The sequence below is a fragment of the Petaurus breviceps genome, unplaced genomic scaffold (assembly GCF_028583685.1).
Source record: "Petaurus breviceps papuanus isolate PSGF00001 unplaced genomic scaffold, PetGlider_PUasm1.0 90601, whole genome shotgun sequence".
NCBI lineage: Eukaryota > Metazoa > Chordata > Mammalia > Diprotodontia > Petauridae > Petaurus > Petaurus breviceps.
The window spans coordinates 3,676,607-3,704,456 of NW_027187282.1; the positions used below are offsets into that span (position 1 = coordinate 3,676,607).

The 27,850-nt window shown below is 48.4% G+C and overlaps 1 protein-coding gene across 2 annotated transcripts; it reads left to right on the forward strand.

Annotated features, from left to right (window-relative positions):
• The first annotated feature begins 7 nt into the window (after window positions 1-7).
• Window positions 8-22,333, forward strand: G6PD (glucose-6-phosphate dehydrogenase). Of its 2 annotated transcripts, XM_069063757.1 has the most exons (14): window positions 200-253; window positions 1,401-1,483; window positions 1,879-2,006; window positions 11,204-11,241; window positions 11,362-11,470; window positions 11,894-12,111; window positions 12,847-13,005; window positions 13,227-13,352; window positions 14,508-14,601; window positions 15,274-15,460; window positions 17,887-18,122; window positions 20,654-20,730; window positions 21,648-21,740; window positions 21,826-22,333. In XM_069063757.1, the coding sequence occupies exons 3-14, from the start codon at window positions 1,887-1,889 to the stop codon at window positions 21,914-21,916; spliced, it is 1,548 nt and encodes a 515-aa protein (XP_068919858.1). In that variant the 5' UTR covers window positions 200-253; window positions 1,401-1,483; window positions 1,879-1,886; the 3' UTR covers window positions 21,917-22,333. The 2 variants fall into 2 exon arrangements, with proteins under 2 accessions (XP_068919857.1, XP_068919858.1); XM_069063756.1 differs by lacking the exon at window positions 1,401-1,483 and having other exon boundaries at window positions 8-253.
• The last annotated feature ends 5,517 nt before the right edge of the window (window positions 22,334-27,850 follow it).

A 27,850-nucleotide genomic window follows, 5' to 3' on the forward strand; every position in this document is an offset into this window, starting at 1 on the left:
CGTGGGGTGAGCCAAACTCCGGTCAAGGCAGAGCAGGGAGGAGGGCAGGGGCGGAGCCAGAGCCCAGAGGGCGGGCTCCCAGACCGGCGGGGCCGGGCCAGGCGGAGCCAGGGGGCGGAGATGGGGAGTCGGGCGAGTGGAACCGATCCGCGCTCAGGCAGACGAGGCATTAACCCGTGTACAACCGCTGGCCCGGTCGTCGCCCTTCTTCTGCCGGCTCAGCCGCTGATCCACGATCCAGAGGCGAACACTGGTAAGGAAGCCGCCCCCCCTTCCCTCCCCGAGGGGCTCAGCCCCAAACTCCTCCATCCTCAGCCGCCCCCGCCCTGCATCCTGGCCTCAGTCCTGAGCTCTCCATCCCAATAACCTTTTTCTTGGGCCTCTCTGCAGTTCCCACCTTCCCCTTAGTCGGGGCCCTACTCTCCCCAGGCTCTTTGATCCTCTTTCCCCTACATCCTCCCTCGTCTGATTCCTCCTGACCCCAGTTCTGGAGGCTGTGTCTGCATTGATTGCCTTCCTGTTCAGATAAGGTACTGTATTCTTTCCCATCTCCACCCTGTCCTGCCTTTCCTGACCCCTGCATTTTGTCTCTAGGGGCAAAGATCTAAAGGAAAGCTTCCTCCATATCCCTAGGGGGCTTTAGCTTAGTGATGTGATCATCCTGACTCCTGGAAATACTTAGCCTTCTCTTCCAGCTTTCTGCTTCTCCTACCTACCAGGGAGAAACTTCTAACCCTTCAGAGCCATCTCCTGAGGTAGATCAGATTCCACCAAGGTCCTCTCAAAGTTGAAGCGAGCCCCCAACAGGTAGCAACAATGGAACCTTTGTCTGGGGGCAGGCTGAAGTGCAGCTAGCTGGATTCGGACCCTGCTGGTGGCATAACCCCTTGCAAAGAAGTATTCTCCCTTGAGATTTATTTTTAAAAACAAAACAACCACCCACATGCAATAATCTTCCACAGACTAGTGCCATGCTGATTGCAGATACAGAATAATGCTGCATCCGGAGAATTTTCCAAAGTAGCGACTGTGGGGACTGAAACAGACTGGTTTTAGAAATAGGAGAGACATCAGAAAAAACCAAGGAGAAATGACATTTTGTACTTGGTTATAAACTGGTCCTATGAAAAGAAATATCCAAGATTAGCCAGTCTAGCTGCTTTAGAAGGGAAGCAACCTTAGACTCCAGAAGAAATAAACTTGTCTAGGGTCACAATGAGGGAGTCAGAAACTAAGATCCATCATCTTCAAAGCAAGAGGATAAAGGAGCTAATTAGCATTCTGCCCTGAGACTGGGACCTATTATCTTCAAAGCAGAAGCCAGTGAATTAACTAATATGCCTGCTTAGGTCCTGATTTTCTAGTCCAGATTAACCCCTACCTCTTTCCCCCTAATCTAGGAAGACCTTGAACTAGAATCACCAGCTTGTAGGCTCCAGCTTTGAACTTATTCTCCAGACATCCACTTTAGAGGAAGACACAGGTGGGACACCAATTTGATCCCCAGGCTTGGCCATTGAGTTTCATGACCAAACCTAGGATATTTAAAATGGGCTTAATGGATACAAAATATCTCTGCTGGGAAACCTGCTCAGAACCTAGGATATTTAAAATGGGCTTAATGGATACAAAATATCTCTGCTGGGAAACCTGCTCAGATGACCTCAAGGCATCAGAAACCTAAGATTTTTTTATCCCCCCCCCAAAAAAAAATCTGAGAGAACTCTTCTCCTAAATCCCAAACTTGGAGATACTACTTGAAACCTGGGCTGCCTGGGGAGTTAAGCTGTCCCTCTTAGGGGGAGGGGCAATGACCTTCCAACTATCTCTTACTCAGAGCTCCCTCTCAATCCTGCCTTCCTTCTTTGATTCCTCTAGATAACAGCATGGCGGAGCAAGTGGCCTTAAGCCGTACTCAAGTGTGTGGGATTCTCCGGGAAGAGCTATACCAAGGCGACGCCTTCCACCAATCAGACACACACATATTCATCATTATGGGAGCCTCGGTAAGTCGAGTCCCCACACCATCTTCCCACCTCTTGCCAAGCCACAAAATTGTATATGTAACATAAATGTGGCCTCTCAAAACAGGAAGGAATCTAGAAGTCATCTGGACAGATCATTTAGTCACTCTGAGCCTCAGTTTCCTCATCTGTAATATGAAAGAGCTTAGACTAACACCCCCCCACCCCCCCCTCAAAATTCTGTGATCCTAGTCCGAGTTTTTTAGAAGCCCAGGGATGATGTAATTTGCCCAGTCACCTCACAGCTTCTGCTTAGCAGAGGTCTTCACTCTTCCCAGTGGCTCCAAAGGCCTAGTTCCTTCAGGCCCTCTGCTCAAGGTTATTTTCACACTACCTTGTTTAACCTGATTTCTTGTCCTGGGATCATGGCAGTGATTATCACCCTCATTTTATACATGAAGAAAATAAAATCCACAGAGCTAAAATGATTTTCTTGTCCCCCTAATGCAGTAGTCAGGTTTCCAGCTTCCCATGCTAGAGCTTTTTTTCCCCCTCAAAATCCAAAATCAGGGTGGAGAGGGCAACCTCTGGGTTGGCCAATAAAGGGAAAGGAGGGAGGGCCACTCCCTAAGTCTGGTGAAAATTTCTTGAGAGCAAATGGTGTAGGAAAGGTCGCTGGTCATTCTTGCTTATCTGCTGATTAGTTATCTTTCTTTGTTATTTCTTAGTCTAACCTAGCTCAGTCTTCTGACCTGGTTGGAATGGCTTCTTTGGGCCCCTTAGGGTTTCCAAATACCCCATTATTTCCCTCTGACTGAGCCCTGTGGCCCCAGGGGTGTTTGAAACCCTTCAACAGAATATTATCAAAGGCAAGACTATAGTTAGCTTGGTTTTCAAATCACAATTGGTTTGGATTTGGGTTTTGATTGGTTGTTGGTTTGTTTCTGGGGTCCTGGAAGGAATTATCTTCTAAATTTTGAGACTTGGAAGGAAAGTCCCACCCGCACTCCAGAAGTTAGAGGCCCCTGTCCCCCAGTGCCCTCTTCACCAAGTACAGCCTGGCCAAGTTTCATTTAGAATTCAAGGTTTGGACCTAAACTTGCACTTATCAGCCCAGACCTGCACTAGGATCATTTGCTCTTCAAGTTTGGTAATGCCAGGTGGCATTTCAAGAGTGCTACAAGGTTTGCCAACTGCTGTTCTACCTTTGGCAGTGTTTCTGTGGGCCCCCTAACGATGCTGGAATTTCTGGTTTTGAAGGGAGCCTCAACTCTGGTCCCAGAGCTAAGGGCCTGAGGTGGAACTCAAACTCAGCTCTTCTCAACCATACATTCCCTTACATTCAGAAATGTAAGTGAAAAAAAAAGTGACCTGAGGAATTCAGTAGCTTGTGGAGGGTGCAGAGAGTGGAATGAGCTAGCAGAAGAGGGCAAGAGCAAAGAGAGACCTTTACTTCTCTCCCTGTCCGTTCATCTAGGTCACTGTTTCCCAACCTTTGTCAGTCCAAGGTCTTAATATCTATTGGCCCATTTCACATAAGTAAAATAATAATTGTGTAGATGCAAACCTCAGTAGTCCCAAAGGAATCCATCGAAAGCCCTGTGAGCAACCCCAGAAGATCTCTGAGTCCATACCCACAACTTTCTACTCCCAGGAGTACTTCAGTTCTTCAAGCAAGCAAACCAATTATTAAGAGTCTACAGGATGCCAGGCATATAGGGGATACAAGGGCAAAAGAGAACCAGTCCCTGCTCCCAGGGAGTTTAGATCTCGGAATAGGGTGTGTCTGTGTACACCAAATAAATACAAGGCAGTATAGAGATGAAGGGGAGACCCTAATAGTTATGGGGATCAGGAAAGGCTCCACATAGAAGATGGTGTTTGGGCTGAGATTTAAAGGAAGTAGAGAGAGTCTAACAGGCAGAGAAAGCTTGGAGAGTCCAAAGGCATGGATGGAAGGATGCAAGGTAGAGCAGGAATACCATCACTGTAACTAAACTACAGAATTCAGGAAAGAGGAGCATCTAATGAGGCTGGCAAGATAGGTTGGGGTTTGGGAAGGTCTTTTTCAATGTCAAGCACCATGCACTAGGCACTGGGAAAAAGAGCCCCCAAAAGATAGTTTTCACTTTATAGTAAATCAGTTACACCAATTCAACTCCTGCGCTGGCAGCAGGGGCTGGGCCAAGCATCCTCCAGCTGCAGGGCCCACAGAGCCATGGGTGGTCTGCAGATCAGTCCACTTACCTTAAGCGAGAACTGGCTGGATAGTCCTTGCATTCCAGAAGGTCAAATTCTGTGTAGGCAGAGGGAACACCATGGAGATAGAGAATTCAACACAAAATATCTACAAGTCATTCATTATTGAGAAGGTGTGCCCAGAGCTAATATGATTGAAGGAAGGCTCCAGGGGACACCATGGAAGGGGAGGAAAAAGACTAGAGACAGAAAGGATGGAACTCAAATGGATGGTAGGAAGGAGCTGAGAGTGCCCTGACAAGCCTCAGGTTCAGAATTTCAGGATACCTCTATGTTGCTTCCTTGTCCCTCCTTGTTGTCTTTGTAAACTCAACATCTCTGGTTATCAATCCCTAAGCAAAAGCTAGAAATTGAGTTCCTGGTTCTGCAGGGTAGCTGCAGGATTGGTGACATCCTTACTAAATCTTGTTTTAAAAACACTTTGGTTGGAGCAGCTAGGTGGTGAGTGAATAGAGCACCAGCCCTGGAGTCAGGAGGACCTGAGTTCAAATCCAGCCTCAGACACTTAACACTTACTGGCCATGAGACCTTGGGCAAGTCACTTTACCCCAATTTCCCTCCAAAAAGCAAAAAAATAAATAAAAACATTTTGATTGGTAATTTGGATGATCTGGTTTCCCAGTCTGCATCAGTGATTAGACCCAGAAAATTACAAGTGGGGAAAGACACTGCTAGAGAGAGAGGGAGAAATCAGAAAGGGCATATACTTTCCAAAGCAGAGCTCCATGGAACTCAGTAGCTGAGGGTAGTGGCCTGCATTCCTGACTGGGAAGGTCATAGACATTCAGCCTCCATTTATTGTCACTGAGAAGTTAGCTTAGATTTGGCATCCTCTTTAAGAAGTCTATGTGAGCAGCTAGGTGACACAGTGGATAGAATGCCATGCCTGGAGTCAGGAAGACCTGAGTTCAAATCCAGCCTCAGATACTTAGCAGATGTGTGACCCTGGGAAAGTCACTTAACCATGTATGTGTCTGTTTCCTCATCTATCAAATGAGCTGAAGAAGGAAATGGCAAACTACTCCAGAATCTTTGCCAAGAAAACCCTAATAGGTTTGTTGTGGTTTGGGGTGCTATAAACCCCAAAATATAAGGGGTACAGGGTAGGTCTGCCTTGAAAGAATTTGACCACTCAAGCCTTCCAGCCAAAATAGGTAGTTTATTGTGATGCTAATAGAAGCAGACAAGATTCTAAGAATCTGCCCAATTTAATAGGGATGAGACTGGTACTTTTATACCGAAAAAGACTTAAGATCTGAAAGAGATTAAGGAGTGGCAAGTAGCCAGGTGTAGACAATGAAAGGTGTTAAATGGTCTGGACTATAATGAAAGGACACTTAAAAGGATGGGGTATCTAGGTAGAAAAGTGTGGGACATTTCAGGGACAAAGACATAGTCTTTTACTTTTAAGGGTCCAGGTTCCATCCCCCATCAGGGTCACGAAGAGTCAGGTACAACTGAACAAAGTCTTAAGTTGGGGTGCTGGATTCATTATAGAAAGATTTCCATCTAAAGGAAGATAGGAGGTTTTGTGCTTGCCTTGGTCCAGATTCTTAGCCCCCTAGAAGCTCTGGATTCAGGTCTTTGGGCACTAAGACCTGAATCCAGAGGTGAATAGTCAGGAAATAAGGTCCAGCAGGGGGCCAAGGGCTAAGATGAAACCTTAATGGGGAGCCCTCCCTTCTGGCCCCTATCCGAGAGTGTATCTCCAAAGAAGTATCACTAGCCTAATGAGAAATGAGTATAGTACCTGAAACTTCTCTGGAGAGGGGATAGGCAACCAGTGACCAGGGAAAGTAATCACTCTCACTAGCTGTGGATGGAGATGACACAAATCCCTCCCTTTCCCTCTCTGGCCTTTAGTTTCCTCCTGCATAAACTACCTTCTTTGGGCTAGGTGATCCCCCAAGTCCCCTGAGGCCTACTCCAGCTTGCAGTCCTACAGTGGGGTAATTGTACTTTGGATTGATCAGCAGATTGGGGTGCTCCCCAAATTTCTGCAACTAAGCTGATTCCGGAAGTTCCTGTTAGGGTGGGGCAGCTCTTTAAAGCACTGGCTGAAACCCAAGCTGAGTGGGGGCTGGGTAGAAAAGGATGTCTTCCTCTTTCCTCCCCGCCTGGGGAGATCTACTGGTTCACATGGTCACCTTGGGAGCTCCATGGCAGAAAACCTGTTCTTGACCTCCTGGAGATCACATTTAGGGGCTTCCCAAGAGGAAATTTGACCACCCTGTGAATCTGCTAGAATCTGCTAGCATTGAAGTTCCTGTTGTATGTGAGGCATTGAGACAAGGATGAATTGAATGAAATAGTCCCTACTTCCATTCTAATGGAGGAGACAAGAATTTACCACAAGCACACACTACACCTTAAAAGAGATAAATACATAGTTGTCAAATATCAGGAAGTGGGGGGATCCAGAAAAGCTCCATACACAAAGGTGGTACCCTAACTGCTTGGAGAAGGGGGGGTGGTCCAAGGACAGAGGCGAGGTGGGGGGGGGGGGCTCACCATGATAAGTACCCAGGCCAGATCACTAGTCAGGAGGGGAAGGGACAGCCCTTGGCAGCATTGTGGAGAATGAGCTAGAGAGGTAGAAGCAGAGGTAGGCAGACAGGCTCCCTTGGGAGACTAACTTAGTCACTTGTTGGAATATATGAGCTGAGAGAACCAGTGGGAGGGAAGAGATGTTCAAGAGATAGCCGAGGTAAAAACTCTTAGGGGGTTAGGGAGACAAGGATCACCCCGGAATTGTGAACCTGGGAGACTGAAGGGAGGGAAGGAAGGGGAATAAGCATTTCTATAATACCTACTGTGTGCATGCTGTGTGCTAAGCCCTTTTTATAAGGAGGATCTCATTTGATGAGATTGGAAGGATAATGGTGCTATGAAAAGAACTAGGGAAACTCAGAAGATGGGAGGGGCGCAGGAGCAAGATGAGAAGTTCTCTTTTAGACGCAGTATATTGCCAAGAAGAGTGCCTTCACTTGTATGTTTATTTTTCCCTTTCTGGGATGTTTGCCCTAGTGCCCCACATCTCATTGATCTCAGCCCTCTGAGGGAGGTACAATTGGGCATGTGTGTGGGCAGTATTACCCTGTTAGAGGAGGATTAAGTGACTTGCCTAAAGACAAGCAGGCCTGGACTGGAAGCAGACTCCTTCAGACCCAGGCCCCCTGCCCCCAAGTGTCCCAGCTCTTCCACCTGTATCAGTATTCTTAGTAAGTAAGATTAGTTACCAAACTGATGGCGCCATGGGCTTTGATAGCTGGCAGAGTCATTTTCTGGGCCAAGGGTGGTGGGGGGCATCTTGCTTTCTGGTCCTTGGTGGAGCAGGTCTGTTGGGTTACTGATGGGCCACCCCCAGGGTGTGGATGGGGAGGGTGTGGTCACCAAGCCCAGAGGAGCCAGGCCTGAGCCTTCCCCCTCCCTCCTTTGGCCTGTCTCCTTCCCCAAGGAGCTGTCCCAGGCTAACTCCAACTAGCCCCAGTTCATTTGGCTGCATCTCTGCTTGATACAGATAGACTTCATCCTTCCTTCAAGGGCCCCCTAAAAATATGGGTAACAGTGGTGGGAAGGCCGCTGCCTGTGTTCCTCTTCCCCCTAACCCCCCTTGGGCAATCCTAAATGCTCTACTCTGGCCCTTGGGCAGTCAGCTACACTTTTTCCTTGCCCAGGTTTCCAAGTCAGTGTCCCAACCTTGGTCAAGAGTCAGAAAGGGCTAATTTTTTTTTTAAGCTTACAGATTGATGGTTTAGAGGGTGAGTCCAAGCCCCTTCATTTTGTAGCTGAAGGCACTGAGGTAGCAAGTGAGAGCTGGAATTCAAACTCAAGGCCTTTCCAAACCTGGCACTATCCATTGTACTGCTCTTTCACTGTCTTTTAAGGAAGACTTTTTAAGTACGAGAGGCAGGGAAAGAGAGAGGCAGAGACAGGGAGAGAGAGAGCCAAGGCCTGAGCATGCGTTCAGACCGCCCAGACCAAAAGGGAGAACTCTTAGCTATGTGACTTTGGACAAGCTACTTCCTCTCTGGGCCATGGAAGGCTTTGGAGCAGCTTCTAGAGGACCCTTCTAGCTCTCAGTCTGAGCTCAGATCTTGCCCCACCACCTCATCCCCTGCACCCCTGGCCCCCTTGCTGAAGTCATTTCTGCTGTGTCATGGTGACACTGAGGTAACTTCTGACTTGCAGTGACTCACCTTTCCCTATGCCTAAGTCTTCAGCTCTGGGCTTGCTGAGGGAGGCGCCTCTCTTCTCTTGTAGCAAGTCCCGCCTTCTCCCCAGTCCCCAGCATTCAAAGCCCGCCTGCTCAGGAGAGAGGCCAGCTGGGCCTGGGCCAAATCTGCTCTGTACAAACAATTCAGCAGAATCCCCACCCACCTGATCACCAAGCTGAGCTCCTACTGGGCCCCAAGAAGGTTGGCTGAGGTCATCTCATTGGAAGAGGCCCACCCCTTTCCCCCATCCCCTTGCCTCAAGGTTGGATCCCCCCAGAGTTAGATGTCATGTCAAGGATACCCTACAGAGAACAGAAGTCTGAAGTTGACCTCCCCCCAGGCTCCTAAACTCCAACAGGCTAGGGCCCCTGCCCAGCAATTTCTCATGCAAGGAGTCAAGCTTAGAGAGAAGTCATGGTAAGCACAGTTACATAGTGAGTGGGAGAGCAAGAACTGGACTCCACAATCCTCTTCTGAAAGGGACCTTTAGAGATCAGTCACCTGGTCCCACTCCCTCATTTGAGAGATGGAGAAAATGGAAGCTTAGGCTACTGCCATCATAGCCCAGTAGGAGGAACTGCAGCCTTTGGAAGTGGACCTGGTAGGGTAGAAACCCAGCCCACTGCCTTCCATGCTGTGTGAAGGCATCTGTGCCAGGGTAGTTCCTAGAGGGAAGGAGCTCCAGGGTCCAAGCAGAATATGACTGTAGTTGAATGCTTCCTGGGCCTGGAAAGGTTTCCTCTACCCACTTTGGAGGCCTTTCCCCATGAAGCTGGATATAGGACGCCAGTGCAGGAAGGGCTGCCTATCCATGTGGACCCATCTACTAACCAAGGGAAGACTTTCATGTACCTTTCAGAGACCTTTTACTTCCCACTTGCTTTCAGTGAGAGATTCAGAGGGGTGTTGAGGAGAGGTCTTGCCAATCCCTTAGTGAGCATGGTCACAAGCAGATATAAATGGGAGAAAGAGTTGAGCACAGGGACTCCAAAAACCAACCATGCCATACCCCTTCCATGTCATAGCATGAAGAATGAAGACCACAGACAAGAGAAGACTGCCTGAAATATTCTGAAGTCCATGGGCTGAAACCATTCCCAGAGTATGAGGAACAGTGTTGTGGGGTTCAGCTCAGGGAAGGAGGGGGAAGAGGAAGTGACCAGGTTTGGAGCATTCATAGAACACACCTCCCCCATCATCCCTGAAGTCTTATTCTCTAGCAGGATAAGTGTTGAATGCCTGGCACCAACTGCATCATTCCCAGGAAAGGGAATAGAGAGATCTCTGAACACGGAGTAGAGAAACTGGGCTTCTAAGCTTTTCTCCACTTCAGACTCTGGCCCTCCAGGCTCTTCCATGAAACTTCCTCTCTGGGGCTTTCTGTAAAATGAGGACATTGGTCTAGAATAGGCACTGGGGCCCCAGCAGCTGGGTACTGCTCCCTCTGTTTGCACATAGTGGTTTTTATTGCTCAAGCTTGTCCTTGACAATGTTCACTCTGACCTGACTCTTTGGTGGAGCTGCCCATGCTGCAATTTCCTTGATATGAAGAGCTCTGAGTAAGAATCTCCTACTCCCAGGGCATATCAGCCTTTCTCTGCAACTTCTGGCCCGTGGTAACTCCACAAGGATGTCTGGGCAGGACTTGAATGGAGATCCCTATCTCTGCCCTGTGCTGCCTGTGACCATGGAGCACCGGGGTGGCCAGGCTGTAACATGCTGTCATTTCCCAGAAGCACAGAGCTCTGTCAAGGCCATCCAGAACTGGCCAAGAGGCTCCTCCCTCTAGAGCATCTTCACCAGGCAGCTCTCTAGCCTCTTCTTGGAGCCCTCCAACAAAAGGCAGTTGACCACCTCTGCCATTGTTGAATAGCTTGGGTGACCAGGAAATCTCTTCCTTCCACTGAGCTCGATCAACCTCTCAACAACTATACCTCGCCCTGCTGCCCTCCCCAAGCTGTACAGAACAAGTCCAATCTGTCCTTCAAGTTCCCAGTACCCAGTAGCCCTCAGCCACCACCCACCCATCTGCCGTGAAAACCTGGGCCCTTCCCCATCACAGAGCACGATAGAGAGGGTTGTGGACAGCAACAGCTACTAGTTCCCACCTATGAGGTTTTAGAACCCTGGGACCCCTTTTGCCTCCCCGTTCCCACACACTACTGGGTACCATGCTCAGGCTGGCTTTCTTAGGAGAAAGGGCAAGTGCCTATACCACTTTGGGCCTGCCACATCTGGCACTACATTCTTGAGTTCCTGACTTTTGGGAATCCTCCCCATGGCAAACTCACCCCCCCCCAGCACAGTGCTTGACACATCTGATTCTCAAGAGAAGTTTGTTGATTGCCCTAAATATCTTTCTATGACAGTGCATTCTTGGGTAGCTGGCTGTGGAGCCAGAGGCCCTGCATTCAGATCCTGGCAGCCACTAACTGTATGATCTGTGAGAATTTCCTTTACCTCATTCCTCTGGGCCTTGGCTTCCTCATCTGTAACATGAAGGGACAACTAGCCCATAGTTCTCCAAGGTGTCCGCTTAGCTCCAGGTACTCCAATGGATAGTATAGAGAGAGTGTGGTTCCAGCATGGCCAACCGCCTTGACTAACAGAAAACAAGTCCAGCAAACTGGATCATAGGGAGCCTGCGCCCTTCTGGGGAATGGGCAACTGAGTTGGCAGTTGTTAGCAGCACTTAGAAAAGAGGGAAGGACTCACATTTTACTGTAGCCCTCCCTGAGCAGTCTCATCTCCTCTTTTCTTCAGGGTGACTTAGCAAAGAAGAAAATCTACCCTACAATCTGGTAAGTTTTCTCTGTACCAAATCCCTCAACTTGGGGCAGAGGAGGACAAGACTGGGCAGGTGGGAGAGGGCCAGACCAGCCTAGCCCTGCCAATCCCCAGCCTGAGCAATCTTCTTCTAGGTGGCTGTTCCGTGATAGGCTCCTCCCAGAAGATACCTTCATCGTGGGCTACGCTCGCTCAAACCTCACTGTGGATGACATCAGAAAGCAAAGTGAACCCTATTTTAAGGTGGGGGCCCTAAGCCTGGAAGTCATTGTCCACCCATGTGACCTCGGGCAAGTCACTTCCCCTTCTGAGGTCTCAGTTTGCTTCTTTGGAAAATGAGGAGCTTAGATTCAGTATAGCTCCATCAGTGATCTTCTAACCTGGAATTTGGCCCCCCTATTTGTTTTTCTCTAGCCCACTGCCCCCATCCCTATCTGCCCTTTTCCTCCTTGTACTCTCAGCACCATCTGGGTCTTGGATGAGTTCCTTCTAGAGGGGTGTGACTTTTACAATAGTAAGACGATGAAGCGTGGTAGAAAGAGCTCCCCCTTTGAATCCCTAGTTCCATCCTCACAATCCTGGATGCCCTTTTCTGGACTGAGCTTGATACCCTGAGTCTCTCTGACAAAGGTGAGTACCATGATTTCCTATCTTTGTGTTGCCCAGGCCACTCCAGAAGAGAAGCCAAGGCTAGAGGAGTTCTTCTCTCGAAATTCCTACGTGGCTGGCCAGTATGATGAACCAGCCTCCTTTCAGCGTCTCAATGCCCACATGAACTCCCTGCATCATGGGCAACAGGCCAACCGCCTCTTCTACCTAGCCTTGCCACCCACTGTCTATGAAGCTGTCACTAAGAACATCAAAGAGACTTGCATGAGCCAGGTGTAAGTCCCCCTTGTCTCCCCTCTTTTGGGAGAAGGGTCATGTCCCATTACCATATGGAAGGGTCTGCAGAGCTTAACACTAGGCACTGATGGGCAAGCAAGAAGGACAAGGAGGTGGGGAAGGGAATTCGGCATGGGTAAAAAAAGGAGTCACCCCAGTTTCCCTAAACCTCCTATTGTTGTTCCATTATTTCAGTCATGAGTCTATTTGACAGATGAGGAAACTGATGCCAACAGGGCTAAGTGACTTGTTCAGGGTCACACAGCTAGTAAGGGTCTGAGGCCATATTTGAGCTCAGGAAGATGAGTCTTCCTGACTCCAGACCTAGTGCTCTATCCATTATGGCGCCACCTAGCTGCCCCTCTAAACTTCTAGCCTCCTCTTTACTAGACCTAGAAGAATGCCATAGCCCTCTATTTTGGGGAAGTAGTCCATTTCTGAGAAAGAGCACTGGATTTTAATCCAGGCCCTGTACTTCCTATTATTCACTGGCCATGGGACCTTGGACAAATCTCTTCCCCATCTCTGGGCCTCAGTTTTCCCCTCTGTGACATGGGAGTCAAGCTAGATGAGTACTGAAGGCCCTTCCAGCTCTCGAGTCCAGGATTTCACAAGCCAGAGTCCCTCAGCCTCAGCCATTTCTGAGCCAGAAAGATGCTTGGGGGGGACTACTGGGTGCATGCCCATAAGGGGGTGAGTGACCTTGGGCTCTGACTCCCTTTCCTCCTAACCAGAGGCTGGAACCGGGTCATCGTGGAGAAGCCTTTTGGAAAGGATCTTCAGAGCTCTGACAAGCTGTCAAACCACATTTCCTCACTCTTCCAAGAGGACCAAATCTACCGGATTGATCACTACCTGGGCAAGGAGATGGTACAAAACCTCATGGTGCTGAGGTGAGCAGACAGCCCAGCGCAGCAGGGCTAAGTCCAGGAGAAACCCTGCCAGGCTCTGCTTCCCCTCCTCTGCTGAAGAGGCCCCAAGCGTCAAGGCTGAGCAGTGCCTGAGGGAGGAGGCCAGTGCCTTGGCCTTGGAGTCAGCCTTCTGGCCATGGCCATGGCCATGGCTTCCTGGCACTCATCCTGGTGGCTCACTCTCCTCTTCCTTCTCTCCCCAGATTTGGTAATAGGATCTTTGGACCAATCTGGAACCGAGACAACATTGCCTGTGTCATCCTGACCTTCAAGGAGCCCTTTGGCACTCTTGGCCGAGGGGGTTATTTTGATGAGTTTGGGATCATTCGGTGAGAGCCAGGGCCAGGGCAGGGCCTCCCTGCAGGATGCGGCTGCCGCATCCTGTAGGCTCTTTTGGGAACTCCCCTGGAGAGGAGGGCACCTCCCCCAGCTTTCTTCTCCTGGGCTCTTTGTCCTTTGCAAGAGGATCTGAGTTTGTTCTGCTTGGTCCCAGGGGTCAAAAGAGGAGCCACAAGCACAAGTTACAAAGATACCAGTTTTCGGGATGCTAGGTGGCGCAGTGAGTAAAGCGCTGGCCCCAGAGGCAGGAGGACCTGAGTTCGGTTCCAGCCTCAGACACTTCACACACACACACACACAAACTAGCCGGTAACCTTGGGCAAGTTACTTAACCCCAATTGCCCTCCAAAAGGCAAAAAAAAAAAATATATCACATTAACACAAAGTGTACAATATTATAGGGGCGGCCAGGTGGCTCAGTGAGTAAGAGCATCAGCCCCAGCATTGGGACACCTGGGGTCGGTTCCAGCCTCAGATATTTGGCACCCACACAAAAATAACTGGCTGTGTAACCTTGAGCAAGTTACTTAACCCCAATTGCTTTAAAAAAAAAAAGATACCACTTTTCATTCATATAAGGGGAGGGAGTGGGATGTGTCAGAGTTGGGGAAGCTGCCCAGGCTTTGAGGGTTGGGGAGCAGGCAAGATTCATGAAAGGAAGTGGGACTTAATGAATCATAGGGACTTCAGGGGCCATCTAGTTGAACCCATATTCAAAAAGGAATGCCTACTCTAGTATATTCCATCAAGTGGTCACCTTCAGGCTTTAGCCATCCCATCCCCCTCCATCCACCTTCCTAAAGCAACCTGTTCCCCAAGAGGGTGGCTCTCCCGAGTGGGAAGGTTTTCCTTCCAATAAGTTGCCTTGGCACCTTCCCCTGCCATTGGCTGTTCCTGCTTCTGTCTTCTGGTGCCAGACAGACTGAGGCTAATACATTTTCCACCAAAGAGCCCTTCAAAGCCTAAAGGCAGCTCTCTATTTCCTCTGAGCCTTCTCTAGGCTAACTGTGCCCAGTTTCTTAGCCTTATATGGTATGGTTGCCTTGACTACCCTCCTTGAATTCTTTGTCTCCTTGTTCCACATGTCTCCAGTCCTGGAGGTTTGGGTCTGAGATTCATATCTGACCTCCTCTCTGCCCCCACAGAGACGTCATGCAGAACCACCTCTTACAGATGCTTTGCCTAGTGGCCATGGAAAAGCCTGCCTCCACCAACTCTGATGATGTCCGGGATGAAAAGGTCTACCCTTGCTTCAAAGCTGCCCAGGGTGGCTTACCTGAGTGGGTTATTGGGGTGCTAACTCTCAGACTGAGTTAGGCTGGAGAGATGGGCCACACTTGGGATGGATACCAGGAAAACTACCCACAGGAAGAAATTCGTGTCTCCTGGTTGTAGACATTCACAACTAGGGAGAAAAGATCTGACAGTTTACTGCCTCTGAGAAGAGTGGCGCATGGACAACACCCCTCCCTGGACCTCAATTTACTCCTCTGTAAAATTAGAGGCTTGGGGTAGATGAGTTCTAAGATCCTATCTCTGTGATCTTGTGGCATTTGAATTAATGAGACAGTGAGCTGACTCCCTCTTATGACATTGAGTTGAAAGGAAGCATCATGTGTCTAACAGCAGAGGCCTGCAAAGCCAGGGTGATATGGGGGAAGGGGGTGGACGTATCCTCCTCTGTGCCCCCCAGGGTCCCCATGCCTATTGATGCAACTGGCTTATAGACTGGAAAGCCAAGCTTCTGGGACCAGTTGGGTTTGTCCAGAGTACCCAGAGTCCCCTTGAGCTCTAATGTCTCTCTGTGTCCCATGTCCCTTGTCCCAGCTCTCCTGCTTTGGCCCTTGCCTTCCACCTTGGACCTGGTTTATGGCCAGCTCAGCTTACCACCCTTTCCCTCTGCTTTCCCAGGTGAAGGTCCTCAAGTGTATCTCAGAGGTGAGAACGACTGATGTGGTCTTGGGCCAGTATGTGGGGAACCCAGATGGAGAAGGGGAAGCCACCAAAGGCTATCTGGATGATCCCACAGTGCCCCAGGGTTCTACCACTGCCACCTTTGCTGCAGTGGTCCTCTATGTGGAAAATGAAAGATGGGACGGTAGGTACTGTTCTCTGTCCTGTCTTTCCTAACCATAGCGTTCCACAATAAACATTTTATTGAGTGGTTACTATGCCTTTGACATTAAAAGTTATGGTGACCTCTAGCTCTGTGAGCTTATGGTTCCATTTTTCTCTCTGCCCCACTTCCACCTGGTCTTTCTGGAATTCCAAGTTGGACCAGTGGGTTCCCTTACCATGACCCTCTGAGCCCTGCCCAAGATACAAACAAATTTCCTTTTCTCCTTGACTGAATTGAAGCAAAATCAAAATGTATCCAGGAGTTTTCCTTAAGAATCTGGAGGAATGCTTCAGATACTTCACATCCACACATTACACACAGGCCGTGTAATCTTGAGCAAGTTACTTAACCCCAATTGCTTTAAAAAAAAAAAAAGAATCTGGAGGAAAAGGGCATTTTTTTTTAGCATTTTTTTTAAATGTATTTAGTAGGGGTGGCTAGGTGGCACAGTAAATAGAACACCAGCCCTGGAGTCAGGAGGACCTGAGTTCAAATCCAGCCTCAGACACAACACAAAAACTAGCTGTGTGACCTTGGCAAGTCACTTAAACCTGATTGCCCTCCAAAAAGCAAAAAATAAAAAAGAAATTTAAAAAATGTATTTAGTATTTTATTTTTCCCCCAATTACATGTAAAAACAATTTTTAACTTTTTTTTTAACTTTGAGTTCCAAATTCTTTCCCTTCCTCCCTCCCTACTCCCTCATTGAGAAGGCAAGCAATTTGATATAGGCTATATACATAGGCGATACAAAACATTTCCATAATAGTCATGTTGTGAAAGAAAACACAAAACAAAAAAAAATCCTCAAGAAAGTTTAAAAAGTATGCTTCGATCTGTATTCAGACACCATAAGTTCTTTGTCTGTGGATGGAGAGCGTTTTTCATCCTAAGTCCTTCAGAGTTCTCTTGCATCATTGTTATCATTGAACAGTATTTCTATTACTTTGTACACAGTACAATTCACTTTGTATCAGCTCGTGTAAATCTTTCCAGGTTTTTCTGAGAACATCCTGCTCATCATTTCTTATAGCACAACAGTATTCTGTCATAATCATATAGCACAGTTTGTTCAGCCGTTCCCCAAATGATGGGCATCCTCCCAGTTTCCAACTCCCTGGCACCAGAAAAGAGCTGCTACAAATATTCCTGTATGTACAGGTCCTTTTCCCCTTTGTTTTTTATCACTTTGGAGATACAGACCTAGTAGTGGCATTGCTAGGTCAAAGGGTATGCATGGTTTTATAGCCCCTGGGCACAGTTCCAAAATCCTCTATAGAATAATTGAATCAGTTTACAACTCCACAATGCAATAATTCTCATTTTTCTCACACCCCCTCCCACATTGGTCATTTTCTTTTTCTATCCTGTTAGCCAATCTAATAGGTATGAGATAGTACCTCAGAATTATTTCAGTTTGCATTCTCCAGTCAATAGCAATTTAGAACACCTCAGTATGGCTATAGATAGCTTTGATTACTTCATCTGAAAACTTCATATCTCTTGATCATTTATCAGTTGGGGAATGGCTCCTATCTTTATAAATTTGACTTAGTTATCTATATATTTGAGAAATTAGGCCTTTATCAGAGAAACTTAAAGAGCATGTCATTTTAAAGACAGAAACAGAATGCAGATTTTTTTCTCTCCTTATGTAACTGAACTCTGACCACATATGGCCTCACAACCTGCCCCACTTCCTGTTCCTCTCCTCAGCCCTGCCCAGGGGTCCTTTCCTAAAAACCATTCCCCTTTCAGTCTTTGACCCATGCAACCAAGTGAATCAGCACTTCCTAATATCCTTCAAGCAAACATGTCCCAATTACATGCAAAAAATTAATCATTATTTAAAAATTTTGACATCCAAATTCTCTTTCCCCTTCCTTGAGAAGGCAAGCAATTTGATCTGGATTATAGATGTGAAATCATCTGCATGATATTCTGATGAACTTGCCCTTTCTCCCCAGGAAACCACCTCTGTTTCTGCCTAGAGAGTGGTAATGGCAAAATCCCCAAACCTGCTGCTTCTTAGCTGTGGGGCCCTTCTCTCTCACATACTGAGGCTGAATTAGATGATTGGTCAGGAGTCTAACTTCCAGTTGAATGGAACCTCCCTGAGGCTAGGGACTGGTTCATTTTTTATATTTGCATACCCAGCACCTAGCATGCAGTAGGCATTTAATTAATGTTTGTTGAACTTCATCTAATTCCTGTGGTGCTAGGCACTGAGAATAGAGTCCTGGTCCTCCTACCTAGGAGATAACCCAGCCCGCCAAGCCTACCTATGGCTCTGGGAAGGCCATAGAGAACAGCTGACAATCAGTGTGAACATGGAAACCACTCTGAATAGCAGTTGAGCCTACCAGCTTCAATGGTCTCTTCTCTGTTTCTGCTCTCTGGCCCAGGGGTCCCCTTTATCCTCCGCTGTGGAAAGGCCCTGAATGAACGCAAAGCAGAGGTGCGGCTACAGTTCCGGGATGTGGCTGGTGACATCTTCCAGCGCCAGTGTAAGCGGAATGAGCTGGTGATTCGAGTGCAGCCCAATGAGGCTGTCTACACCAAGATGATGACCAAGAAGCCAGGGATGTTCTTCAACCCCGAAGAGTCTGAGCTGGACCTGACCTATGGCAACAGATACAAAGTGAGCTGATCCCAAGCTGCCCAGCCCGGGCCCAGGTGTAGTGGGGAGCTGGCTGGGAACCCAAGTATTGGCCAAGCAACCATTGTTGGCCAAATGTGTGTCCAGGGCAAGGATGATTCTGGGGCAAGGGAGAGAGGTACAAGTGCCAAGGAGAGGGTCGGGCCAAGCACTCTAAAGTGTTTAAGGAGGGAGAAGGTGATAGAGCCTCTGAATTGAGCCTTGAAGAAAAGGTATTTAAGCAGACAGACAGGAGGAGGAGGGAGAGAAAGAATCTGTTCCAGGCACCCGAGAAAGAGACCAGGAAACAGCAAGTGTTCCAGTTTGTTTTTTAGTGGGGAAATGAGAAGAAGCTAAAGGTAGGTTGTCATCAGATTGGGAAAAGCCTTGAGTGCCAGAATCAGGAGGTTGGGCACTCAGGCACTGACATGTTTTGTTTGATTATTTTTAAGAGGAATGATGATGTGTAAGGGAGTTTACTTGGGCTTCAGCATGAAGCTTAGCAGGAGGAATGGTTAGGAGACTTGACAGAATTAAACTAAGGTGGTCATGGTGTGAATATAGGAGAGGCAGGGCATGGGGTGTTTGGGAAGACTGGCACCTCTGGGGTGAGGGCTGCTGAACCCTTTTCAGGGCTGCTCATCCACCTTTGGTGCCCATCTGGCACCCTGACCTTTGGCTCTAAGAGGCTTGAGGATGTTAGTGGCCACACCCCACTCAGTTCTCTCAGCAGATGCCCAAGCCAGGTTGAGGGTAAATGACAGGGCTCAAACTGTCAGTGAGTTAGAGGGATGTCTACCCCAAGCTATTTCCTCTGACAGAATGGGCAGATGAGAACAATTTGACACAAGGGCCATGAAGGCAGCTGAAGCAGGCGCCATGGAGGGCTTAGAGCTTGGTCAGATATGTAAGACACCAAAGTCATCCACTACATCCTGGGCCTTCACCAGTAATCTTGACTTTTGTCTTGCCATTGGACTTCGAAGACTCTAGAAGAGAGTAAGGACAATGACTTTGGGCAACTCTGCCTCACTTAAATCCAATTCACACACAAATCAAGACATCACCCAATGTGATGTCATTAGTTCTCTTTGAAAACAAGGGACAAATAATAACAATAGAGGAGATTTGTGGGGGGGGGGGGGGGGTAAGGAGCAGTAAATAGGACATGGCAGCTTGGTAGCAAGAGAGAGGAGTGAGGCCAGAATTAAAATAAACTGAGGCTTGAAGTTCTAAGCACTCTCAATTTATTGATAAGGCTAGCAGTTACCAATAAAAGCCGTCTTTAGCTCCTCATCAAGAAGCCAAAAGACCCAGAATGAGGGAATGAGGGCAGACAGATCATTTTTACAGACCAAAGGAAGAACATCCGAAAACTAGAAAGCAGCATCACAGATGGGAAAACAGTATGATTGGTTCCAAAGCTTGCAGCATCATAGGTGTGAGGAACAGTATGATTGGTTGGAAATTGGTAACAAGGGGCTAGTAACAACCCCTCCTTCCATCCTGTCACTAAGAAATACTCATCATTTGAATTCACCTGCAAGAACAGTTGGGCAATAGTGGCCCAAATTCCCTGGCATTCATCCTCATCATTCATGGATAGCAGATTTCCTTGACGTTAGAATAGAACAGTGATTAGCAGGGGAACCAAACTTCTAAATTTGGGCAGACACAATGAGTGATTTCTAAGGAAGCTGAATTTTCAATCTTAACTCTGAGACAAATGAAACATGACTTTGGCAGTTACAAAAATGTTGGCAGTGATACAAAATAGAATCTATTTGGTTTTCCCAATTTTCACTCTGAGGTTACCAACCTGGGCTATTGGTGCCCTTAGTAGAACTGAGGAGGAAGGGAAAGGCAAAGATCAGAAAGAAGGTGAGGTTGGAAGAGCCCCTGGGGCAATTGGAGGGGGAGGGGGGTGACTCCAAAAGGCCGCCAACAAGCAGAACACAGGGGTGGCCAGGAAGCTGGAGTTGCTGAGCCAAGCTGAGATTAGTCGCCAAAATGTGGCAGGGCTCCCCAGCAGCATGATTCCAGACTCTGCTCCAGCAACATCCAGAAACTAAAGCAGAGGAAGGAAATCAAGGCAGATGGTAGGAGTTACCCAGGGGAAAAGACCTGCAGGGGTGCCATGGCAGACAGGCAGAAGCTAGCTGAGGCTCAAAAGTGGAGAATGGGGAGCAGCATTCAGAGAACCTGACCAAGAAACTCTAGGGCAGACAGGGAAGCCACATGGATGGCTGTCACATGGGTTGGGAGGAACCCAGGGCATGCAGGCAGTGATGCCGAGGAACAGAGAAGAAGGGAGGGCAACTTTTCTGAGGCTCAGCAGTTCTTGTGAGCTAGCCTGGGATCTTGCCCCCACAGTATTTAAGAAATAAATGTGTGTGGAATGAATGAAAAACTGGATGAAGGAATGGAAGGAAGGGAGGGGGAGGATCAAGGGAACCAAAGCCTTGGCTGCTCCCTGCCTGGCCTCCCCATCATGGTGCCTTCTTTCATCCTGTTTACCCCTCCTGGCCTTGCAGGACGTGAAGCTGCCCGATGCTTATGAGCGCCTTATCCTGGATGTCTTCTGTGGGAGCCAGATGCACTTTGTGCGCAGGTGAGAGATGCCTTCGAGCAGTGGGGGCCCGGACCACTGCTGCTCCCCATTCTCCTCCAGGACAGAAGGAAAGGGGCTAGATTTGGGACTGAAGGATATAGATTCAAATCCCACCTCTGGGACCATAACAAGTCACTTCCCTATTCTGGGTCTGTGTCCTCCTTCTAGATAGCCTTTAGAATCCCATGATCCTTCAGAAGCCTCATCCTGGAAAGCCTTAATACTTCTGCCTCAAGGCTTACTGGGGGAAGAGGGAGAGAAAGATGGCCTTGCTTAATTCCCATTCCCAAGGCATGGCAGGACCTACCCCAGGTCCCAAGGGTCTTTGTTTCTCAGCTGAAGAGATTTGGCCAGGCTGCTTCTTAACAAGCATGCCTCCCTCTCCCCGATATCTGAAGGTAGAGGGGCCAGGGCTAAGGTTGGCAGGGGTTGTTTGGTGTGTTTTGGCTTGTGGGGTAGCGGAAGGCCAGTTTCTACACTAGCAGTGCCTGGAGATCAGAGGAGACCACAGGAAGAGTTTTCTCTTGCCTCTTCCTCTTCTCTTTTCTCCATCCTCCCTGCCACCTCCTCCATGCCCCCAGAGGAATAGGAGACCTGAATTCTCCTCATGGTTCTGCCATTACTAACCCACTATGTGACCTTGATCTTGTGAACCCTTTGCCTCTCTGGGCCTCACTTTTCTACTTTGTAAAAATCTCCACAACTTGCCCCTCTCCTCCCCTGGTGTTCCTCCCCTCTACTGCTCACTGCCATTTCTTTTTCTTGCCCTCATGATCCCTGGCCCCAGGTTTGTGGGGTAGGGTTCAGCAGCTACTGCCACTTGGGTGCCCAAGCTTCCTGAGCCCCCTCCTGGGGCTTGTCCAGCTCAGGGCCCCACGTGATGAGACCCATCTGGGTGCCTCTCTCTCTTCCTCTAGTGATGAGCTTCGGGAAGCCTGGAGGATCTTTACACCCTTACTGCACCACATCGAGAGGGAGAAGACCCAGCCCATTACCTACGTCTATGGCAGGTGAGGTGGCTGCTTCCAGGGGTAGCCAGGACCCTCCCAACAGCTGAGGGCACAGCCCCATTTTGCCCTTGTGTTTGTTTCACAGCCGAGGCCCTCCCGAAGCAGACGAACTGATGAAGAGAGTGGGCTTCCAGTACGAGGGCACCTACAAGTGGGTAAATCCCCACAAGCTCTGAGGCAGCCTGGTAGCCCATTAGCCACCCCCCTTGTTTCCCATCCCCAGCCTCCATGTTCATTGTCTCAGCACATCGGCCTCACTTTGGGTCTGTCTGTCCTCTCTCTCTGCCCTTCCCCTGTTCATATTCTGCTCACCTAGCAACTCTTGGGACCACAAGACCAGGAGCTTGGCCCTGGGGGAGAGGGAGGGCCCCACTGAGATTCCCTGGCCCTCTCCACTCCCAGCAGCCCCGGGCACCTGGCCACCACCTCCTCAGCTCTGTTTACCGCTGCACTGGGTCTGCCATTCAGCACCTACCAGACATGCTTTCACCTGCTTGAGCTCCCAGAGCCAGCTACATTCCAATAGCAGTCGCTGGAGGTGGTCTTTGTTTCCCTTCAGGACTGCAGCTTTATGAATACAGAAAATTACCAAACCCCCTGTGTACAATGGTGTGACTGCTTCCGTGTCCATCCTGTGCGTTGGGAGAGCAGAAGCCCAAAGCTTCCTAAGCTTCATCTTGAGCTTCACACTACAGACAACCTAAGTCTCCCACCTTTCTCCTGTAGAGGAGGGGATTGCTGCCAGATACACATGAGGCCTTCCTGGCTTCTCCCCACTGGCCATTTAGGGTTCGTGGCACCATTCCTACCCTGGAGTGAGGTGGGTGGCCCACTCTATTCCAGTGGGGGAGTGCCTTGGGTCTCGGTACAGGGATCCTGCAGCAGTGGAGGCTAGCTGCCTTCTAGTAGCTTACCTCCTGTGGATCTCATCACCCTATGGCAGGAACAGGGATGTCAAAAGCCAACAGAGGACTTGGTCCCAGGCATAAGTCATTGAGGCTTGAAAGAAGACAGTCCCAGGCTGTATTACTTTCTGCAGTGTTGGCCATGCAGTCTTAGAAAGGCAGGAGAGAGGGGCAGGTAGGTGGTGCAGTGAATAGATCACTGGCCCTGGAGTCAGGAGGACCTGAGTTCAAATTCAGCCTCAGACACTTGATACTTAACTAGCTTTGTGACATTGGGCAAATCACTTAACCCCAATTGCCTCCCTTCCCCCATCCAAAAAAAAAAAAAGGCAGGAAAGATGATAGAGCTTGGGCAGGCTAGCTCAAGGAAAGGCTTTTTGGCGATAGAAGCCCTTATTTCCCCAGGGTTGAAGGAAAGAGCAAATGAAAGAAAAAGAACCATCTTATGTGTATGTGCCTAGTGCCATGCTAAGCTTCTAGGGACACAGGAAGATGAGACAATCCCTGTTTTCCAGATGCTCTGATCTAATACGGAGACATTGAACAGGCAGAAGCAGAAAGCCCAGGGGTGTGGAGCACCCAGCTATAGGGGGGCTAATGACACCAGAACCTCTGGGCAGATGCACAGAGAGAGAATGGGTGCCAGCATCAAGGCTCCTGGAATAACGCAGAATGCGGGTAGAGCGAGAAATCATCACGAAGGGTAGGAAAAGAGTGAGGAAGAAAAAGAGGAAGGAGCACACATGGCATGTTTCATTGTGGACGACTTCTAGGTCATTTGCTCTCAGTATAGGGTTGGGAAGAGACAAAATGTGGAATAATCGGCACAGGGAAATCAGGTTAGGAGTTACTAAATATTGTGCAGTGGAAAGAATCTGGTATTTGTAATGAGAGGACCTGGGTTTGAATCCCAGCTCACTGATGCAGCTTGGGACTAGGTTTTCTTCTCTATCAAATTAAGGGGGTTTAAACAGAAGCCCTTTTGCCCCCAGAGCTCTCTGTTGCCCTTCCCCTTCTGCAGGACCACCTGATCTCATTCCTCTCCCACCTTACTGCTGATAACCACACACACACACTCTTATAACAGGTGACAAATAGCCTTCTCTGAATATGTAAGATATGCAGTAAACCCATTCTAATGGCTTTCTCCCTTGTGGCCCAGGAACCCTGGAGCAGAAAGGCCTTAAGTGAGGAGCCATCAGTTAGGCACAGGGGAATAATTCGGCCAGGAAGGAGCTCAGTGGTAGCTAAGGAAACATTGAAATGATTAAACTGAACACAAAGGTAGATGAAGCCAGGGAGATAGACACCTGGAGAGGGGCTGGGGGGTCAGAGGGCAGAAGGTGACAGGATAAAGAGTAGGAGAGATAGAAGGCTGTGGCTTTGGTGGGAGAGTGGATCTTCCATGTTGAACATTTTGGTCAGATGCAGAAACAATACACATTGTGTGTCCTTGGGGTCCTAGCTCCAGGTGAAGGGGCCTTTCTCCTTTCTGCCTGATCGATTACATGCAGTTCAATTAAGCTAATGTGACTACTGGGTAAAAGTCATTTACCTAACAACTTTGTATCCTGGGCTGGGGGGGGGGGGGGACAGGGAGAGACAGTCTCCTCCTCTGGTTCATTCCAACTTGAGGTTGTCCCCAAAGTAACCTGGGAAGGCACTTCTGGACAGAAGATCACTTCCCATGGTTTCCTTTAGAAACCTACTCTGCAGAGCTTTCTGGAACCAGAGGAACCCTTCTTCTCCCCTGGTGCTGGCCTCCTTAGGGCCACAGGGGCAAACTTTTCTCTACTCCCAACCTCCCAATGTTCAATACAGAGCAAGAGTAAAGTCCTGAGACTTCCAGCATATACACATACCCCTCATTCATCTTGATAATCATCCCGTAATGTCCGTGAGAACAAAGGTGATAGTGATTTCAACCGGGCATTTAACAGGTGAACTATCTTTGACATTGCTTGTTCTATCAGAGTAGTAACCCTGCCCCCCACCCAAGAAAGGAAGAAGAGAAATGACTCCTGTTTAGCAATTTTGTCAGGTCTCCCCCTAGCCCACCTGGGGCCTCTTCCGCACCTGAGTTACTCCAGAGCTTTAGAGTTTTGCAAAGTGCTTTGCATGTGTTGGGTTTAGCAGCTCTTGCCCTTTTTCAGGTGAAACTGGGACTTAGACGAATCCAGCTCTTGGTTCTGGAGCCAAGGTCAAGCTGCTTTTTACATGTGCTTCTTCAGCCCCAGATGTGGAGGCCCCACACTTGGCCCAGTCCCTATATGGCAGAAGCTCATTGGAAATGTCTACCACCTCCAAGAATGGAGAGGGCTAAAGGAACTGGAATTGTTCTATCCTGCTTCTCCATGAAATGGGACACAAGGCGGGGGGAGGGGGGGACACATGGAGCAAAGGGCCATGACCCCTGGCCCAAAGAGTCATCAGATCTGAAGTCTAGCCCCAGCCTAGCTGAGATTTAGCTGTGATGTTGGACAACACCTTTTCATGGTCTGGGTCTCCATCTAGCACGAGACCAGGTGGTGCTCTCAGGATGGGAGAGTAGATACAGATCAGATCTACAAGATAGGGGCGGCTAGGTGGCACAGTGAGTAAAGCGCCGGCCCTGGAGTCAGGAGGACCTGAGTTCGGTTCTGGCCTCAGACACTCAACACCCACAGAAAAAAACTAGCCATGTAACCTTGGGCAAGTTACTTAACCCCAATTGCCCTCCAAAAAGGCAAAAAAAAAGCATCTACAAGATAAAGAAAATTACTATTTGGTTCACTAGGTTCTCCATCTTAAAGATCACTGCAAAATGTCTTTACTGGGCCAGATTACTGACATATCCAGGATCACACTGAGGACAGAGTCAAGCTCAGATCTGTTACTCTTCATTCCTATGTTCTGTCCGCTTTGGCACAGATGTTCTAACAGACTACCCTTCTTTAGAGCAGAGAATATTTGTGAAGCAAGGCATCACTGCCTAGTCTAGTCGTTCTTTGCCCCAAGGACTTTTCCTTAAACTTTTTGATAACTATCAATATAATTGGTTTCCCTTGTAATCTATGTAACATGCATTTAAAAAATTGTCCTAGACACTGCCATATCGTAGTGTTCTGGCCTCTGAGCACACAAAAACATGAAGACCCCACACAATCTAGTGCCTGGTTTTCCTTGAACTGTATTTTCATAGTATAGGTTTTCCTTCAACCACATCTAGGCTGTGTGACAGAGAGGAAGGAGTAAAGACTGCATTGACCTCAGTAGCACCCTTGGCTATTTGGCATCAGTGAGTAACCTGCATAAAGGTATCGAATCTGCAGGTGACATACTGGAAAACAACCTGGGTTGAGGAGCCAAAACAAATCAAAAGGCATTTCAAAGAAAAGTGAACACCTACACATGGGTTCAGAAAAGCTACTGCTCAGCTACTAACTGGATGAGGGGCAGCTATAACCCTATTCCAGGACTGAGAAAAGGTTCTGGTGGGGGGAGGGGGTGTGGAAGGAACCAGCATAGGATTTATAATCAAAGCATTAGTTAGTCTGGCCACTTACTACTTTCCAGTGCCTGGGAAGTTCCTGTCTGGGCATCTGCTTCCTCCCATGAATGATGGTGTTAGAACTTGGATGATGTCTATGGTCTCTGCCAGCCGAGATCATTCATTGGAAACTTTTGAGGGGGGTAGGGTGATGGTTTCATTAGAGTGGTAGGAATGGAAGCCAAATGACCAGAGTTTGGGTGGACACATTCTACCAAGTGGGATGGTTGAGATTGGCCACTAAACTGCAGGGGAGTCGGGAAGCCCAGAAGCTACTTAGGTGTAGGGGAACCTCTGGAAGTCCGCTGGCTCCATATCTAGTTCTTGCAGTTTTCACCCCAGTGGATCCTCAACAGAATTGGAGGATGCAGAGGGGGAGGATACCTCAGAGACAACCAATTCCATTCCTTCCTTATGTAGGTGAGGGAAGTGAATGAAGTGTCTGGCATTGCATCGTAGTCCTGCAAAAGATTTTGAATTATTGCGTAAGGTCAATAAGTTGGTAGAGGCAAGTCTCTGGCCTCACTGTCCAGGGTCCTTACTACTGTTTAACAAAAGACAATACCGAGGACTGGGAAATGCTTCCCTTCTACCATTGTACAGACCAAATGGGGATAGAGAAAGTATGGTACAGAAAAAGGGCCACAATACTGTTGGAGTTAGAGGACTACCTGCATTCAAATCCTGACAGTATTGCCTCTATGAACTTGGGTATGTCAAGGTCTCAGTTTTCTTATCTGTCAAATGAGGGTATTGCACTAGATGACCTCAGTAGTCCTTCCCACCCCTAAATCTATGGTTCTAAGAGAAATGCCTCACTTCCCCCACCCCTATTGTAGGTTAGTGTGGGACCAACTGATGGGCCATCAATGCTGTTGGTGCTTTCTGTGTAGAAAGAGTCCATTGCACAATGCCCTAAACCAGGAACCTGAGAACCTACCAGGGTCAACATTATGCATATAGATTGAGGCTGAGGGTAGAGAATATTAATATAATTAGAAGATCATAGTTGTCTGACATGGGGCCAGATTGCAGGAGGTTATAGAGTGAATGAGTGAGTGACTATTTTACAGAAGACCAATGACAAATGAGAGAAAAGAGGTTAGACAAGGTAAAGTGGGCTAAGAGAAATAGTTTTTATTTATTTATTTAGACTAGGGGAGAATGTTTGTATAGAAAGATGGAAGGAATGAGGGTTAGGATTAAGATTATAGGTTCATTAATTGAGAGTAAAGGAAGAGGGCAGAGAGTCAAGATGTTGGAATGAAAGGTCATAATTGCCAAATTTCCCCTACAACATGATCACAGAAAACACTACACAATTCTGAGCATAAAAGCTGCTGCCCCTCCCCATACACACAGTTTCCAGTTTAGGTCAGCCTAGAAAGACGGGTTTGCAGCCACTGAGGTGAGAGCTGGCCAAGAGGGCAGTAGAAGTGTCATTGAATAGTTGTAGCAGCAGTGATACCAGTGTCCAGGGATAGTAAGGGAACTGATCACCTGGTCAGAAAGAGAACCCAGGGGACCCTTGTTCTTAGCACTGGGCACAGGATTGGGCACCATTTGGTAGGTCTGTTGCCTATTGCCCAGTTCTGGGTCTAAATTCCAGGGCAGAGAGGAGTGGTATCAGTCTTAAAGAAGCAAGGGATCTACCTGGGAAAGTAGCAGAGTGTAAG

What these genes read in the sequence shown, in the direction of transcription:
- G6PD (XM_069063756.1), top strand. Translation starts at nt 121, where the DNA reads ATGGGGAGTCGGGCGAGTGGAACCGATCCGCGCTCAGGCAGACGAGGC. An exon ending in GATGAGTTTGGGATCATTCG is followed by an intron (nt 13,353 to 14,507) that starts GTGAGAGCCAGG and finishes CTGCCCCCACAG; the next exon opens with AGACGTCATGCAGAACCACC. An exon ending in CAGATGCACTTTGTGCGCAG is followed by an intron (nt 20,731 to 21,647) that starts GTGAGAGATGCC and finishes CTCTTCCTCTAG; the next exon opens with TGATGAGCTTCGGGAAGCCT.